The sequence below is a fragment of the Oncorhynchus tshawytscha genome, linkage group LG10, assembly GCF_018296145.1.
Source record: "Oncorhynchus tshawytscha isolate Ot180627B linkage group LG10, Otsh_v2.0, whole genome shotgun sequence".
In the NCBI taxonomy this organism is placed as follows: Eukaryota; Metazoa; Chordata; class Actinopteri; order Salmoniformes; family Salmonidae; genus Oncorhynchus; species Oncorhynchus tshawytscha.
The window spans coordinates 5,820,622-5,835,413 of NC_056438.1; the positions used below are offsets into that span (position 1 = coordinate 5,820,622).

General features: G+C 44.7%; 1 protein-coding gene across 1 annotated transcript in view; it reads left to right on the top strand.

Annotated features, from left to right (window-relative positions):
• Positions 1–1,087: 1,087 nt before the first annotated feature.
• The window catches only part of LOC112240053 (zinc finger protein 638), a 40,962-nt gene continuing 27,257 nt past the window's right edge, over positions 1,088–14,792 (top strand). Inside the window, exons 1-7 of the mRNA XM_042329314.1 lie at positions 1,088–1,198; positions 5,297–7,184; positions 8,607–8,668; positions 9,399–9,437; positions 9,879–10,181; positions 11,050–11,198; positions 12,660–12,901. Of these exons, the coding sequence (XP_042185248.1) occupies positions 5,535–7,184; positions 8,607–8,668; positions 9,399–9,437; positions 9,879–10,181; positions 11,050–11,198; positions 12,660–12,901 (2,445 nt within the window). The 5' untranslated portion in view covers positions 1,088–1,198; positions 5,297–5,534. The remainder of the gene's footprint in view (positions 1,199–5,296; positions 7,185–8,606; positions 8,669–9,398; positions 9,438–9,878; positions 10,182–11,049; positions 11,199–12,659; positions 12,902–14,792) is intronic.

Sequence of the window (14,792 nt, forward strand, 5' to 3'; positions counted from 1 at the left end):
TAGTGCATTTATATTCACTCTGAAAAGATCTTATTATAATGATTTAGGAAGATGTTATTCCTGTTGTTATTCACTAGGGTTAGTGTTTTAATAAGATAATTCAATTCAATTAGAAAAATATGTAATTTTGGTATAGAGTGGATATGGAATTTTTGTTGGTGTATGTAATATTTGGCAACAAGAATAAACAAATTAACAATAATTTCAATGGTCTTGTTATCATTGCAATAGTAACATATTATATCTTTCATGTCAAAAACATAGGCAGTGTTCATAATGGTAAATAAGTACTTTGCAAGGTTTTCCCAAAATTCAGACACAAATTTACATTCAAAGAACAAGTGAGTCAGATTCTCACCTTCTTCTTCACAGAAAACGCAGATATCATCAATAGCCACAAATTTGAACATCATAGAATTACATGGATATATCTTATGTAAAATGTTAAAGTACACTTCCTTAACTTTGTTTGGTATACAGTATTTGTAAGGCCTTAACGAGGCATTTTTCCAGACAACGTCAGGAATAAGCGTGTTCCAGAAAAACTTTCCTCTCGGTGTAAGTTGGTTTTGTGAATGAAGAATTTGTGTTATATATTTATTACAACAAGATCTCTCAAGTAAGCCCATGCTTTCCAATCTGAGTTCTGGATAAACTTTTTGATCCCAAAATTAAGGTGAGTTTTCATTAGTGTAGTTAGACCGCTTTGATCACAGAAATAAACTCTCTGAAAGGTGTTGGAAACTCTTTCAATGTTTTATAAATTGTTCATATGTGAGAATATTACCCTTGTCAAAAACATCAAGAACAAAGTCAATATTCCTCTCATGCCAGCTGGTGAAGAACAATGACTGATTCCTTTCAGGTATGCCTGAATTATTCCACAGAAGAGCTTTATGTGGGGAAAAATTGTGCAGGAAACATATTTTCCAGGCCATTAAAGCTTGTTGGTGAAACCTAGCTAATTTAGCAGGTCATCTTTCAGGAATATAATTACATTTCAGTAAAAATTGAAGACCCAATTTATTAAAACACATTATCCAATCAAGTACTCTGTTTTCATTGGGTTAGGTCTATGACGTTGTTCGGGTGAGATAGTCGAATGCGCATGCGCAAATCCTTGAGCGTCCGTGGAGCCGCCTGGAGAGAAAGACAAGTACGAGATTTCTCCATAGAAAATAACCGAAAATAACAGAAGGTATGTAACAAAAACCCTATTTCAAAAGACATAAGAGATGAGTTGTTGTTCATATGTGTGATTTAAAACGGACAATACCGCTGGCTGGAAGTAGAAACTCGGGTTTGTGTCCTCTGTCGCATGCGGCGCTTAATGCAACACGATACAGGAAATACAAAATGGAGGGCTGATGTTTTTCGGAAAGTCGAAGACGCGAAAGGCAGCTGTGATCTATCACGTCTTAGGGTGACCACATTTAAACTGCCCAAATACGGGACATTCCGTAGGACATTGTAGCCTAGAAACAGATATATATATGTTGTGTGCAGCACCCCTCCCCCCAAAACACAGCCCCTGCTCATGGTGTAACTCAGAGAAAGAGGTGAAGCGAGATGTTTCTCCACAGATAGAAGAATGAGACAGATATTTCACCGGATGTAATGTGAAGTTGTATAAATGTGAAGCATCCGCTTGGCGTTTTTTCACTCTTACCAAATATGGTAGTGAGAGGAAGCCCAGTGACCCCGCAGTGGGAGAAGAAGGAACCAGGTGGATTTGCGCCGATATTCTGCACATTTTGGCATCGATGAAACATTTCATCTCAACACAGTTTTCTGTTACGAACAGACTACGATTTGTAGACGTTTAAAAAAAAAAAAAAAAAAAAAAAAAAAACCTTTTGTCAAAGGTTTAAATGTTTGAGTGTTTAATTAAGGTGATTTGAGTTATTGCACCTCAGAGTAGGCGTTCCCTAACGGGGAATGAGCTGGAATGAGCCAATAGGATCTCTAGCTTGTTCTGCCCACAATGACTAATATGTTTCCATTTGAAACGAAAGGCAGTGGGATATCAGGCTATGCTATAACTTTATGGGACTCCCAATCACAACAAGGTTGTGATTACAGCCCAGGATTCGAACCAGGGTCTGTAGTGACTCCTCTAGCACTGAGACGCTGTGCCTTAGACAGCTGCACCTCTCGGGATCCCAGTGATCACCCTTATCACAGCCTAACCAAAAACAATCTTCCTGTTTTCTGTGCAATCTGTATGATTTTTTTAACATGCAATACAAAACCTCCTTTTGGATGGCTGTAATAGTTTGTGGGACTAACCACTACATTTCTGTTAGACTGGCTGTGTGCACATGATTGTTTTGTAGCTGCACAGTTTGATTGTTTGCTACTACATTTCTGTTAGCTAGCTAATAGTTTGCAGCCTGCTGGGACTAGCAAGTTTGCTAGCTAGCTAATTTCTGTTAGTTTGCAGCCTGTAAAGTGTGGGACTAGCCACTACATTTCTGTTAGCTAGCTAATAGTTTGCAGCCTGTAAAGTGTGGGACTAGCCACTACATTTCTGTTAGCTAGCTAATAGTTTGCAGCCTGTAAAGTGTGGGACTAGCCACTACATTTCTGTTAGCTAATAGTTTGCAGCCTAATAGTTTGCAGCCTGTAAAGTGTGGGACTAGCCACTACATTTCTGTTAGCTAGCTAATAGTTTACATATGTCAGAGTTTTCTAATTATTTGTATTGATATCCTCTCTAAGTTGTGAGTTGTAACACAAGCTAATCAGCCGTTCGGTGGTTAGCTCCTTGCACCTTGTGGTGTGCACATGACCAATGAACGGGCAGATGCTGTTTAGGTCAAACAAGGACACTGCTCAGGCTAGTCTGACACAACCCCCAACGTTGAATTGCATTGAATTCCCATCGGGCATAAATGAGCGTTTTGTATCAGCAAAGTTACCTCACACGACCTCTACAAGCCATAAATCAGAATGAAATGTACTTTACCGGTTGTCTGTGCTGTCGGGTGATAGAAATATGAACCCACTAACCAGCACTTTGAAAAGGTTGATGCAATTATGGATTTCCTGTATCATCGTCTTGAAAACTTGACATTCCTACCTGCAACAACAAATAAACGCTGATCAACCGCGTGGACAACCGGTGAAGCAAGTTCCAACATTCTGCCGCGTAGAAGTCGCATGAGGAAGCTTTCCTGAACCAAATGCTCATTTGTTCCCGAGAATTGAAATGAAATTCAACGTGAGGTTTCCGGGCCAGGCGGCGCATGCTGGCCGAGTCTTTACCCGGATACTGCAACCTGGGCGGCAGGGTAGCCTAGTGGTTAGAGCGTTGGACTAGTAACTGAAAGGTTGCAAGTTCAAATCTGTCGAGCTGCCCTGAAGGGAAAACCTGTCTTCCAAGACCGTAATTGAAAATAAGAATTTGTTCTTAACTGACTTGCCTAGTTAAATAAAAATAAAATGTAAAAAAAAATCTGTCGCCAGGACGACCAAGTCCAAACACTGTTTTTTCCCCTAAGAACATTTATCAAATGACACATCTTTTAGCTCCACGTTTGTTTTTTTTTTTGCCTTTTTATATTTAGTAGACAATTCAATGTTTGTCCCCGTGGTAACATGGCGTTATTCCCCGTCCCCGCGGTAACATGGCATTAGTCCCCGTCCCCGTGGTAACATGGCGTTAGTCCCCGTCCCCGTGGTAACATGGCGTTAGTCCCCGTGGTAACATGGCGTTAGTCCCCGTGGTAACATGGCGTTATGGTAACATGGCGTTAGTCCCCGTGGTAACATGGCGTTAGTCCCCGTGGTAACATGGCGTTAGTCCCCGTGGTAACATGGCGTTAGTCCCCGTCCCCGTGGTAACCTCACAGACAATCCATTTAGACCAGGTGTTTGAAATGTTTGCTCTTTCCCAGCTATTAAAAGGCGGCTATTTAAGAGATCTATTTAAGAGACTGCGTTTCATTGGAAGTTTGACAGTGTATTTCCCACCATTTTAATACGTTGCTGTTATAGAAGTTGTTGGGTTCATTGATGATGATGATGATGATGATGATGATAATAATAATAAAATGTTGGCTGCTGAAATATTTAGGTTTTCCATCAGGTCTTATAGGCCTTGTTCCACTCGTGATCACTGCAACGTTATAGAATAATGTATTGACATTATTGTGTAACTGCTAAAAACATCTTAGGTTGACCTTTTTTTTTTTACATTGTTATGCCAGTATTGGACTTGTTTTTGGTTTTGTCAAATGCAGTAGTTTGGGGCACGTGGTCAACTCTTCTATCAGTTGATCTCTCTGTGTTTAATCACATGTGAAAACTCTACAGCCTTCCTATCGGTGTAGAATATCCTGATGCAAAGATACATGAACATGATTATATATATATGAAGCCAATCACAGAAGTAAACTGCTTCAAATTCAGGCTCGGTTACGGGTTCTCCTTGCACCCATTTTACCCACTATCTTTCTCTGCGGGTGGTGGGGATGGGTTCCCTTCTCTCAAAACTGGTTTTTATGAAGCAGGTTTTGAAGTTCAGCTTTCATGTCTCAACGCTTTGCACCATGACGTTAACCACTTTGAATATTAACACGCTGTTCAATATTATCGGAAAGTGTATTAGTGTGGGTTAGTGACATGAATTGGTTTAGTTGACTCTCAAGTGCAGTGTTCTGTTTGGTTATACGACTTTCAGATCGTTGTCTTGGGAAGAGCCGTTACAACGAACCCTGACACCGTTTATTGATTTATGCACGTAACCTTTCACATTTTGATTCCGTCTTCATTCGATAATCAATAGCTTCCACTTAACCCTACTAAGTCTGATCTTTAGCGAAACTAGTAAGCCCCGTTTCATTACTGAATAAACTATTTCCCTTGGCAGTCTATTATCTTAAAAGTATGACTGTAAACCTTTAGTTTAAAAAAAAAAAGCTGCTTGCAATCTTACAAATTTCACTAAAGCAGTGCATGGAGTTTGTAAAATAATGTTGTATGTTTTTCACGATGACTACTTCTCCCCCTCCTGTCTGTTCCCTGTTTGCTTGCTGTTTTTCTTTCCTCCAGTGAAGATGCAGGAACTGTCTTCTTCTGCTCTGACCTAACCAACAGAACCCTGATGATGTTCTAGAAGCTGTTCTAGAACAGTTTGACACAACTGATGTGAAAAGTGTTTCAGTGTGGAATCGCAGAAATCCAGTCTGCTTTCCAGTCTGATTACTACTGTCCATAGACGTCTCCCAGGGCGAGCCAGAGAGAAGACCAACCAGTAACCCTCCTGTGTGTTTCTCCTCTCCAACTCTTTCAGCTTTGCGTTGCTATTGGATCGTTGCGCTGCTCCCCTTTCCAGCCCGCTGAATCCGATTGGAGGGCTGGGAGTTGGGATCCCGCCCCTGCAGCTCCTCTTAGGCCACGCCTCCCTGCAGCTGGCCCAGCTCGTTACCGCTGCAACCACCACTTCTGCCGCCACCCCCCCCCCCACCACCCTACACTCACCTCTTCTCGCCCCCATCAACCTCCTCACAGCAGCAACTACCGTCAATAACATGTCCCGTCCCCTATATAACCCCTTAGGGGATCAGTACTCTTCACAGGCCCAGAGATCTGCCGCCCAGATGGGGCAGTACGGACTCACACAATCCCAGGCCGGAAGGGACCCTCTGGGGGCCTCCCGCCTTGGTCTGGGGTCTGGTGGTGGTGGTGGTGGTTCCTCCGGCCAGGGAGGCATGATGTCCTCGATGGTGGCCCAGCAGATGGGGTATGACCCGGGGCAGAGATCGACCGGGATGACCCCGGAGATGGAGACCTCCATAGACCACCACATCCGCGGGGCCAGAGAGGAGGTGAGGCTGCTCAGCCAGTTGATGCAGCAGAATAAGAACCAGCAGGTCTCACTGGACGCCCAAGACCTTCGCCTAAGTCGTGACCCCATGGACGAGCTCTCGTCTGGCGGAGGGCTGGGCGGTTACACCCCTGGCCGGACCTCCAGCGACCAGCAAAGTTCCATGGACCCCTGGTCTGGCTTCCTGACCCAGTCTGCTTCCTCCAAACTCTTCTCCTCCACCCTTCCTCAGTACCAAAGCCAAACCTCTGGGTTTGGAGGTGCGGGAGTGCTGGGGTCCACCTCCAGAGGTTCCGAGGCCCCCGTGAGCGCCTCGTCCGCAGCCTCTCGTCCAGCCCGGTACACGTCTGAGTCCGCCAGCAGCATCCTGGCGAGTTTCGGGTTGTCCAACGAAGACCTGGAGCTCCTCAGCCACTACCCAGACGATCAACTGACCCCAGACAACCTGCCCTTCATCCTCAGAGACATCCGCATCCGTAAGGCCAATAGAACTATGGATGTGGACCCTCGGCCCAAGGCAGGCGGTGGACCTGGCCCAGGGTCCGACCACGGTGGTGGAGGACAGAGCAAAGTGATCGATTACGAACATTCTCGTGCTACTAAATACGACAGTTATGATGATGGCGATAATAGCCATCCCGATAATTACAGCTCGCGCAATCCGCTCCCGAAAGAGAAGCCAAAATATGACATGGTCAGAGACTCGCTGAGCGGGTACGCTGGCCATTCCATGACCTCCGACCTTTCCAAGCAGCGTACCCAACAGCAGCACATCCACAGCCCTGCGGTCCAGAGCCCCATCCCCATGACAGACGCAGGCTCTCGCATCGGCCTTCCTCCGCCTTCCAGCCAACCCCAGCAGACCCTCAAAACCCACGGCTCATCCTCTAAAGCAACATCCAAGCCCATGAACATCCCTGTCCGCAGCGGAGACCAAGGACTCAGCCGACTCCTGGCGTCCCAGAATCAAAGCAACGCTCGGGGCCACGCTCAGCCCCGGTCCGGCCTGGTGGTTCTTGGTGGTGGTGGTGGAGCTGGGGTCGGAATTCCAGGACTCAGGGTTGGAGGTGTCCCGGTCGGGGTTCCTCCTCCCACGACACCCCCCATTTGGCCTTCCATATTCCCCATCATGAACCCGTCAATCCCACCTCCTGGTCATGTCCCGGTGACTTTTCCTCCGCCCCGGATTGGTCCGATGCCTTCCATGCACCAGCAGATGAACCTACCTCCCCCGATGATGATGATGACGAAGAGGTTACCGACCCCGACCATGATGAGCGATTACTCCGCAGCTTCTCCCAGATTCTTTCCTCATACCTGTTCTCTCTGTAACATAGAATGTGCCCAGCTAAAGGTGAGTTTTTTTTGCCATTCCCGTCTTGACCTGGATTCTAAATACTGTTTGAGATTGTTATACTTTGAGCACTGGTTGATTTTTCTTTACTTGGAAGGCCAAAATACTATTTTTATGTTTATGTTTCTACCTGGTATCCCATGTCTGTTTCAGTCCCGGATAATAGACCAGGTGTTTTAGCCCTCCAGAAACGGCTCCAGCTGTTTCAGTTTCAAGGGTTCAATCAAGTACATATAAAGTATTTGAAATCTCAAATAGTATTTGAACCCAGTTCTGAACCTCTCCAGACTGATTGTGTGCCTTTTTAAAAGAAATATATATATTGTTGAACCTCATGTTGTAACTCAAGACTTTGCTTCTTGTTGAATCCATTTTTGTTTATTCAAACACTTCAGTCTAGCTGTGCGATTATCTAAAATGGATGCCATATTGTCTCATGTATTTCACGGTGAGTTGAGACGTTCTAAAATGGATGGAAATCATTAAATAAAAGAGAAAAGCTTATTTTTTTTAGTATAAAAAAATATTTTCTCCTCGGAATATGAAGACTGGACTGAATTCAACATTGTTTATTGTCGTTATTGAAAATTGTGTAATGTCATGAGATTTAATTTAAAAAAAAAAAATTATTATTTTTTTAAACCTTGAAATATTGTCATTTGTTTGTAAAAAAAAAAAAAAAAAAAAAAAAAAAAACATTCTGTTATAAAATGCAGTTTTATTTGTGAGATTCGATGACCGGGATTTGTCTTGAGGAGGACGAAGACGATTACAACCAACGACAAGATGAGAAGCTGCCAGAGAACAACCAATCAATCAAATGTATTTATAAAGCCCTTCATAAATCAGCTGATGTCACAGTGCTGTACAAGAAAGTTTAGGCTCCATCTCTAGATGTTGTGAATTAATGGACTATTTACGCCACCAAATTATTATTTTTTTACTCAAACCCTGATATCATTGTATTATACCCTTGTGTTTAAACCAGTGACACAACACACTACTTACTGCATTTAATTTTCTTTAAATATACAATTGATTTCGTCACTTTGGGAAGTAGAGTGTTTTTTGGGAAGAAGATGGCTGCTGAGAGACTGCTGAGAGGATCCGTTCCAGAGAAGAACCCCGGAAGATTCCAGATGCTGACATTTTTTTTTCCAGCATCAAACTTTTGTCATGCTGTTAATCTTTTTCTTGGTCGAACAGAGAGCCTACTTTTCCCATGTTATTTTTTTCCCAACATTGTATAAATCAACTCCTGCTATGAAAGCAGAAGGAAATTGGACTCTGTTGAAAATTTTTTTTTTTATTGAAAGTGCTTGATTTAGAGGAGTTTGGGGGGTTATTGGTGATGTTGAGAGGTGAGGAGGAGGAGGATGAAGACGCAGACTGATTGTCTCTGTTTGCTGTTTTGATCAACAGAACTGGATCGAGCATCAAAACACCGGTCTCCACGTTGAGAATTGCCGTCTGCTCAGGAAATCGTGAGTCTTCTTCTCTCTTTTTATAATATATCACTTCTCCCTCTCTCTCTTTTCTCAGCCTCCCCCCTCATCTCCTCCTCAAAAAACCCACTGGAGGGCCTCCCGGGTGGCGCAGTGGTTAAGGGCGCTGTACTGCAGCGCCAACTGTGCCACCAGAGACTCTGGGTTCGCGCCCAGGCTCCAGGTCCGTGGGGCGACGCACAATTGGCCTAGCATCGTCCGGGTTAGGGAGGGTTTGGCCGGTAGGGATATCCTTGTCTCATCGTGCACCAGCGACCAGCGACTCCTGTGGCGGGCCGGGCGCAGTGCGCGCTAATCAAGGTTGCCAGGTGCATAGTGTTTCCTCCTACACATTGGTGCGGCTGGCTTCCGGGTTGGATGGCGCTGTGTTAAGAAGCAGTGCTGCTTGGTTGGGTTGTGTATCGGAGGACGCATGACTTTCAACCTTCGTCTCTCCTGAGCCCGTACGGAAGTTGTAGCGATGAGACAAGATAGTAGCTACTAAACAATTGGATACCACGGAATTAGGGAGAAAAAGGGGTCAAATTCAAAAACAAAAAAAACCCACTGGAGGAAAAAAGTCTTTATTTTTCTTACAGTTGAGAATAATGAGCGGATTTGGATGCGAGGAAAATCGCGGAAATAGGAATTGAAATCTACGTCCACTGATGACCTCACGTTGTAGCTTGTGCCAGTCACCTGATCCATTTCCTCCATTTCCTCCTTCCAGGTATCCTGACTGGAACGTGGAAACTGTCGCTGTGTCAAGGTGAGTCCCCTACCTGTACTGTGCTCTATAATAGAAGGTCATTAAATGTCCCTTCGATTTAGGTCACTGCTGACTGAATGGTTTAGAAAGTTGAGTCTTAGCGTCTGTTGGAAGTATATAAACACTCCTCTTTTCATCCTTTACGTTACCAACCAGAATAACTTCATCAGCCTGACCACCTCTTCCTTCTCTCATCCTCCTCCTCTCTCCCCTTTCCTCTCTCTCTCTCCCCCCTCTCTCCCCTTTCCTCTCTCTCCTTTCCTCCCCTCTCTCTCCCCCCTCTCTCTCCTTTCCTCCCCCTCTCTCTCCTTTCCTCCCCCTCTCTCTCCTTTCCTCCCCCTCTCTCTCTCTCCCCCTCTCTCTCTCCCCCTCTCTCTCCTTTCCTCCCTCTCTCTCCTTTCCTCCCCCTCTTTCTCCCCTCTCCTCCCCTGCTCCTAGTAGAAATGAAAGCAGCCAGTTGTCCTCCAAGCGCCGTCGGACAACACGCTCCGCCTCCCGTTCTTCATCCTGGTCTCGCTCTCCTTCTCCTCCTCTTCGCCCCTTCTCCTACCACACCCCTTCCTCCTCTACTCGCCGACCTCGATCCAGGGAACGATCCCGCGAACGTCGACACAACACCACCACCCGGCGTTCCCGGTCTCCGGGTTCACTTCGGGGCAGGGAGAGAGAACGTGACCCTCCGGCCTCGTCGTCTTCCCACCGGGATCAGGAACGTCGACCTCAGACAGCCTCTTCGTCCCGGAGGTAAGATAACCCATTTAAAAGTCTGTTAACATGTATGAATATTCCTCTTTTTAAAGAGTTAATATGTATGAATATTCCTCTCTTTAATGAGTTAATATGTATGAATATTCCTCTCTTAACTTCTCTGGGACAGTAGCGTCCCACCTCGCCAACATCCTGTGAAATTGCATGGCTCCAAATTCAAAACAACAGAAATCCCATAATTAAAATTCCTCAAATATACAAGTATTTTTCACCATTTTGAAGATACTCTTGTTGTAAATCCAGCCACACTGTCCGATTTCAAAAAGGCTTTACTGCGAAAGCACACCAAACAATTCAATAATGTTCCAACCGGAGAATTCCTTTGTCTTCAGAAATGTCTGTAGATAGAATTGCAGTGAAACGCAGGTCCCTCTCACATGAACGCGCGTGACCAGCTCATGCCACTCTGGCAGACCTCTGACTCCCCCTCTCATTCTCTCCCCCTTCACAGTAGAAGCCTGAAACCAGGTTCGAAAGACTGTTGACATCTAGTGGATGGAAGTGCATTATGACCTGATAGAAACTGTATATTCGATAGGCAATGAGTTGGAAAAACTACAAACCATATGAGTTCTGTTATACTCACAGACATCATTCAAACAGTTTTAGAAACTTCAGAGTGTTTTTCCCCCAAATCTACTAATTATATGCATATTCTAGCTTTTATGGCTGAGGTAGTTTACTCTGGGAACCTTATTCATCCAAGCTACTCAATAATGCCCCCCAGTCCCAAAGAAGTTAAATGAGTTAATATGTATGAATATTCCTCTCTTTAATGAGTTAATATGTATGAATATTCCTATTTTAAATGAGTTAATATGAATATTCCTATTCCTTCATCCAGGTCGCGCTCTAGGAGCTATGAGCGGGAGAGAGCGAGGGAACGTCGGGAGACGACGAGGAGGAGCAGCCTGCCGAAGTCTAACAGTGCTGAGAGACTGGCCAAGAAAACAGTGCTGAGAGACTGGCCAAGAAACACACTGGAGTCATCTGGTGAGACACACACACTGGAGTCATCTGGTGAGACACACACTGGAGTCATCTGGTGAGACACACACACACACACACACACACACTGGAGTCATTTTTCATTTTAAGAAAAGTAAAATAACAAATAATTACAGAGCAGTAAATAACAGCGAGGCTAACAGCGAGACTATATACAGGGTATTACAGGGGTACAGAGTCAATGTGGAGGCTATATACAGGGTAGGCTTACGGTACAGAGTCAATGTGGAGGCTATATACAGGGTACAGGGTGTTACGGTACAGAGTCAATGTGGAGGCTATATACAGGGTGTTACGGTACAGAGTCAATGTGGAGGCTATATACAGGGTATTACGGTACAGAGTCAATGTGGAGGCTATATACAGGGTGTTACGGTACAGAGTCAATGTGGAGGCTATATGCAGGGGGTACCGGTACAGAGTCAATGTGGAGGCTACATACAGGGGGTACTAGTACTGAGTCAATGTGGGGACTATATACAGGGTGTTACGGTACAGAGTTAATGTGGAGGCTATATGCAGGGGGTACCGGTACAGAGTCAATGTGGAGGCTATATACAGGGGGTACTGGTACAGAGTCAATGTGGAGACTATATACAGGGTATTACGGTACAGTCAATGTGAGTCAATGTGCTGGGGCATCGGTTAGTCGAGGTCATTGAGGTAATACAGTATTGACAGTACTGTCATTGCCAACAAATGGTATATAACAAAGTATTGAGAAACTTTTGTTATTGACCAAATACTTATTTTCCACCATAATTTGCAAATAAATTCATTAAAAATCCTACAATGTGATTTTCTGGATTTGTTTTTCTCATCTTGTCCGTCATAGTTGAAGTGTACGATGAAAATGACCTCTCTCATACAGAGATAATAACAGGGTAGCAATGCAAATAGTCTGGGTAGCCATATGACTAGATGTTCATTAGTCTTATGTCTTGGGGGTGGAAGCTGTTTCGAAGCCTCTTGGACCCAGACGTGGTGCTCCGGTACCGCTTGCCGTGCGGTAGCAGAGAGAACAGTCCGTGACTGGGTCACCTCACGGTGGTTAGTTAGGGAAATATTTGTTTTGTAGGCCCAAACCATTCTGACGTTACAGATATTTTTGCGAGTAGATGGATTTTCGGGATGTTCTCCTGGACTGGACAAACAGCTCTGTAGTTCTGCCACAGGTGCAGAAGGCCGACATGCCCATGCAAAAAATAATGTCTCATGCCTAAACAGACAGATGTTGATGGGGATTTTTTTAATGTTCATTTGAGTGTTTTCCCCTCCCCTTCCAGCTGGCCTCTCTCTGTTACCCATGTCTCCCCCTCCCCTTCCAGCTGGCCTCTCTCTGTTACCCATGTCTCCCTCTCCCCTTCCAGCTGGCCTCTCTCTGTTACCCATGTCTCCCCCTCCCCTTCCAGCTGGCCTCTCTGTAACCCATGTCTCCCCTTCCAGCTGGCCTCTCCCTGACGGAGAACACCAGTCTAGAAGTTATGATGCAGTCCCTCGCCCCTGCCCTCCTGGCAGAGCTCGCCAAGAAGAAGGGAGCCACCGCCTCCTCTTCCTCCTCGAAGGGAGGTGCCTCTCGGAAAACTGAAACGGGAATGTCCAAGTCAGGAAGCAAGCTCGGATCTGGAAGGTCATCAACCAGGAAATCGTCCTCTCCCTCCAAGTCATCCAGCTCCACTTCTACCAAGGTGTGGATTTTGTCCACCAGACGTTTAAATGAAACTGTTAAAACCTCTCGAAGCTAGGGGGCACTATTTTTATGTTTGGAAAAATAACGTTCCCAAAGTAAACAGCCTATTTCTCAGGCCCAGAAGCTAGAATATGCATATAATTGACAGATTAGGATAGAAAACACTCTATAAAGTTTCCAAAACTGTCAAAATATTGTCTGTGAGTATAACAGAACTGATATTGCAGGCGAAACCCTGAGGAAAATCCAATCAGGAAGTGACTCTTATTTTGAAACCCTTCTGTTCCTATGCATGCCTCCATCCTCCATTTAAAGGGATATCAACCAGATTCCTTTTTCTATGGCTTCCCTAAGGTGTCAACAGTTTTTAGACATAGTTTCAGGCTTTTATTCTGAAAAATGAGTGTGAAAGATCACATTGCGTAAGTGGACAGGTCTCTCGGAGTGAGTTTTTTCGCTACAGAGTAAAGCGGCCATTGTTCCTCCCTGTCCTATTGAAAAACCTACACACTCGGTTGATATATTATCGAATATATATTTTAAAAACTACCTGAGGAATGAAATGTTTGACATGTTTCTGTTATGAAGACTATTTGGAATTTCCGTCTGCGTTGTCGTGACGCTCTTTCCTGTGGATTTCTGAACATAACGCCACAAACAAACGTCGGTATTTTGGGTATAAAAAAATAATCTTTATGGAACAAAAGGAACATTTGCTGTCTAACTGGGAGTCTCGTGAGTGAAAACATCCGAAGATCATCAAAGGTAAACGGTTCATTTGATTGCTTTTCTGATTTTCGTGACCTAGCTACTTAATGCTAAGTGTACATAATGCTATGCTAGGCTATCGATAAACTTACACAAACGCTTGGAGTGCTTTCGCTGTAAAGCATAATTTCTAAATTATGAGACGACAGGTGGATTAACAAAAGGCTGTGTTTTGCAATATTGCACTTGTGATTTCATGAATATGAATATTTTCTCGTAATATTATTTGACTGTTGCGTTCTGCTATTCAGCGGTTGCTGACGAAAATGAGTGTGAGATTTTACTCTCAGCTGCCATTGGTTCGTGATACTGTCACCACCTGCTGTCTGTTTGACTCAATGCCAAAGAAGAAGCAGCAATGCAAGCAGGGAGAAATATCTATGGCAACATCGCACGTCCCAGTCTGTGTGAATGTTTCTTCTCATGAATCTTTAGTAGTGAGGAGTGGCTGCTTCTCTCTCTCTCTCTCTCTCTCTCTCTCTCTGTCCTCTCTCTCTCTCTCTCTCTCTCTCTCTGTCTCTCTCTCTCTCTCTCTCTGTCCTCTCTCTCTCTCTCTCTCTCTCTCTCTCTCTCCTCTCCCTCTCTCTCTCTCTCTCTCTCTCTCTCTCTCTCCTTCTCTGTCCTCTCTCTCTCTCTCTCTCTCTGTCTTCTCTCTCCTCTTCTCTCTCTCTCTCTCCTTCTCTGTCCTCTCTCTCTCTCTCCTTCTCTGTCTCTCTCTCTCTCTCTCTGTCCTCTCTCTCTCTCTCTCTGTCTCTGTCCTCTCTCTCCTCTCTCTCTCTCTCCTCCTGTCCTCTCTCTCTCCTCCTGTTTTCTCTAGACTAAGAAGAAACGAGGCCCAGGGACCTCAGCTCTGTTAACCTGTTGCGTCGAGCTATCCCGGATCCGGGATCGTGAATACAGCCTCAAGCTCATTACCATAACGCAACGTTAACTATTCATGAAAATCGCAAATGAAATTAATATGCTAGCTCTCAAGCTTTAGCCTTCAACACTGTCATCTCAGATTTTCAAAATATGCTTCTCAACCATTGCAAAATAAGCATTTGTGTAACAGCTAGCGCTGTTAGCGTAGCATGTTACCGTAGCATGCTACCGTAGCATGCTAGCGTAGCATGCTAGCG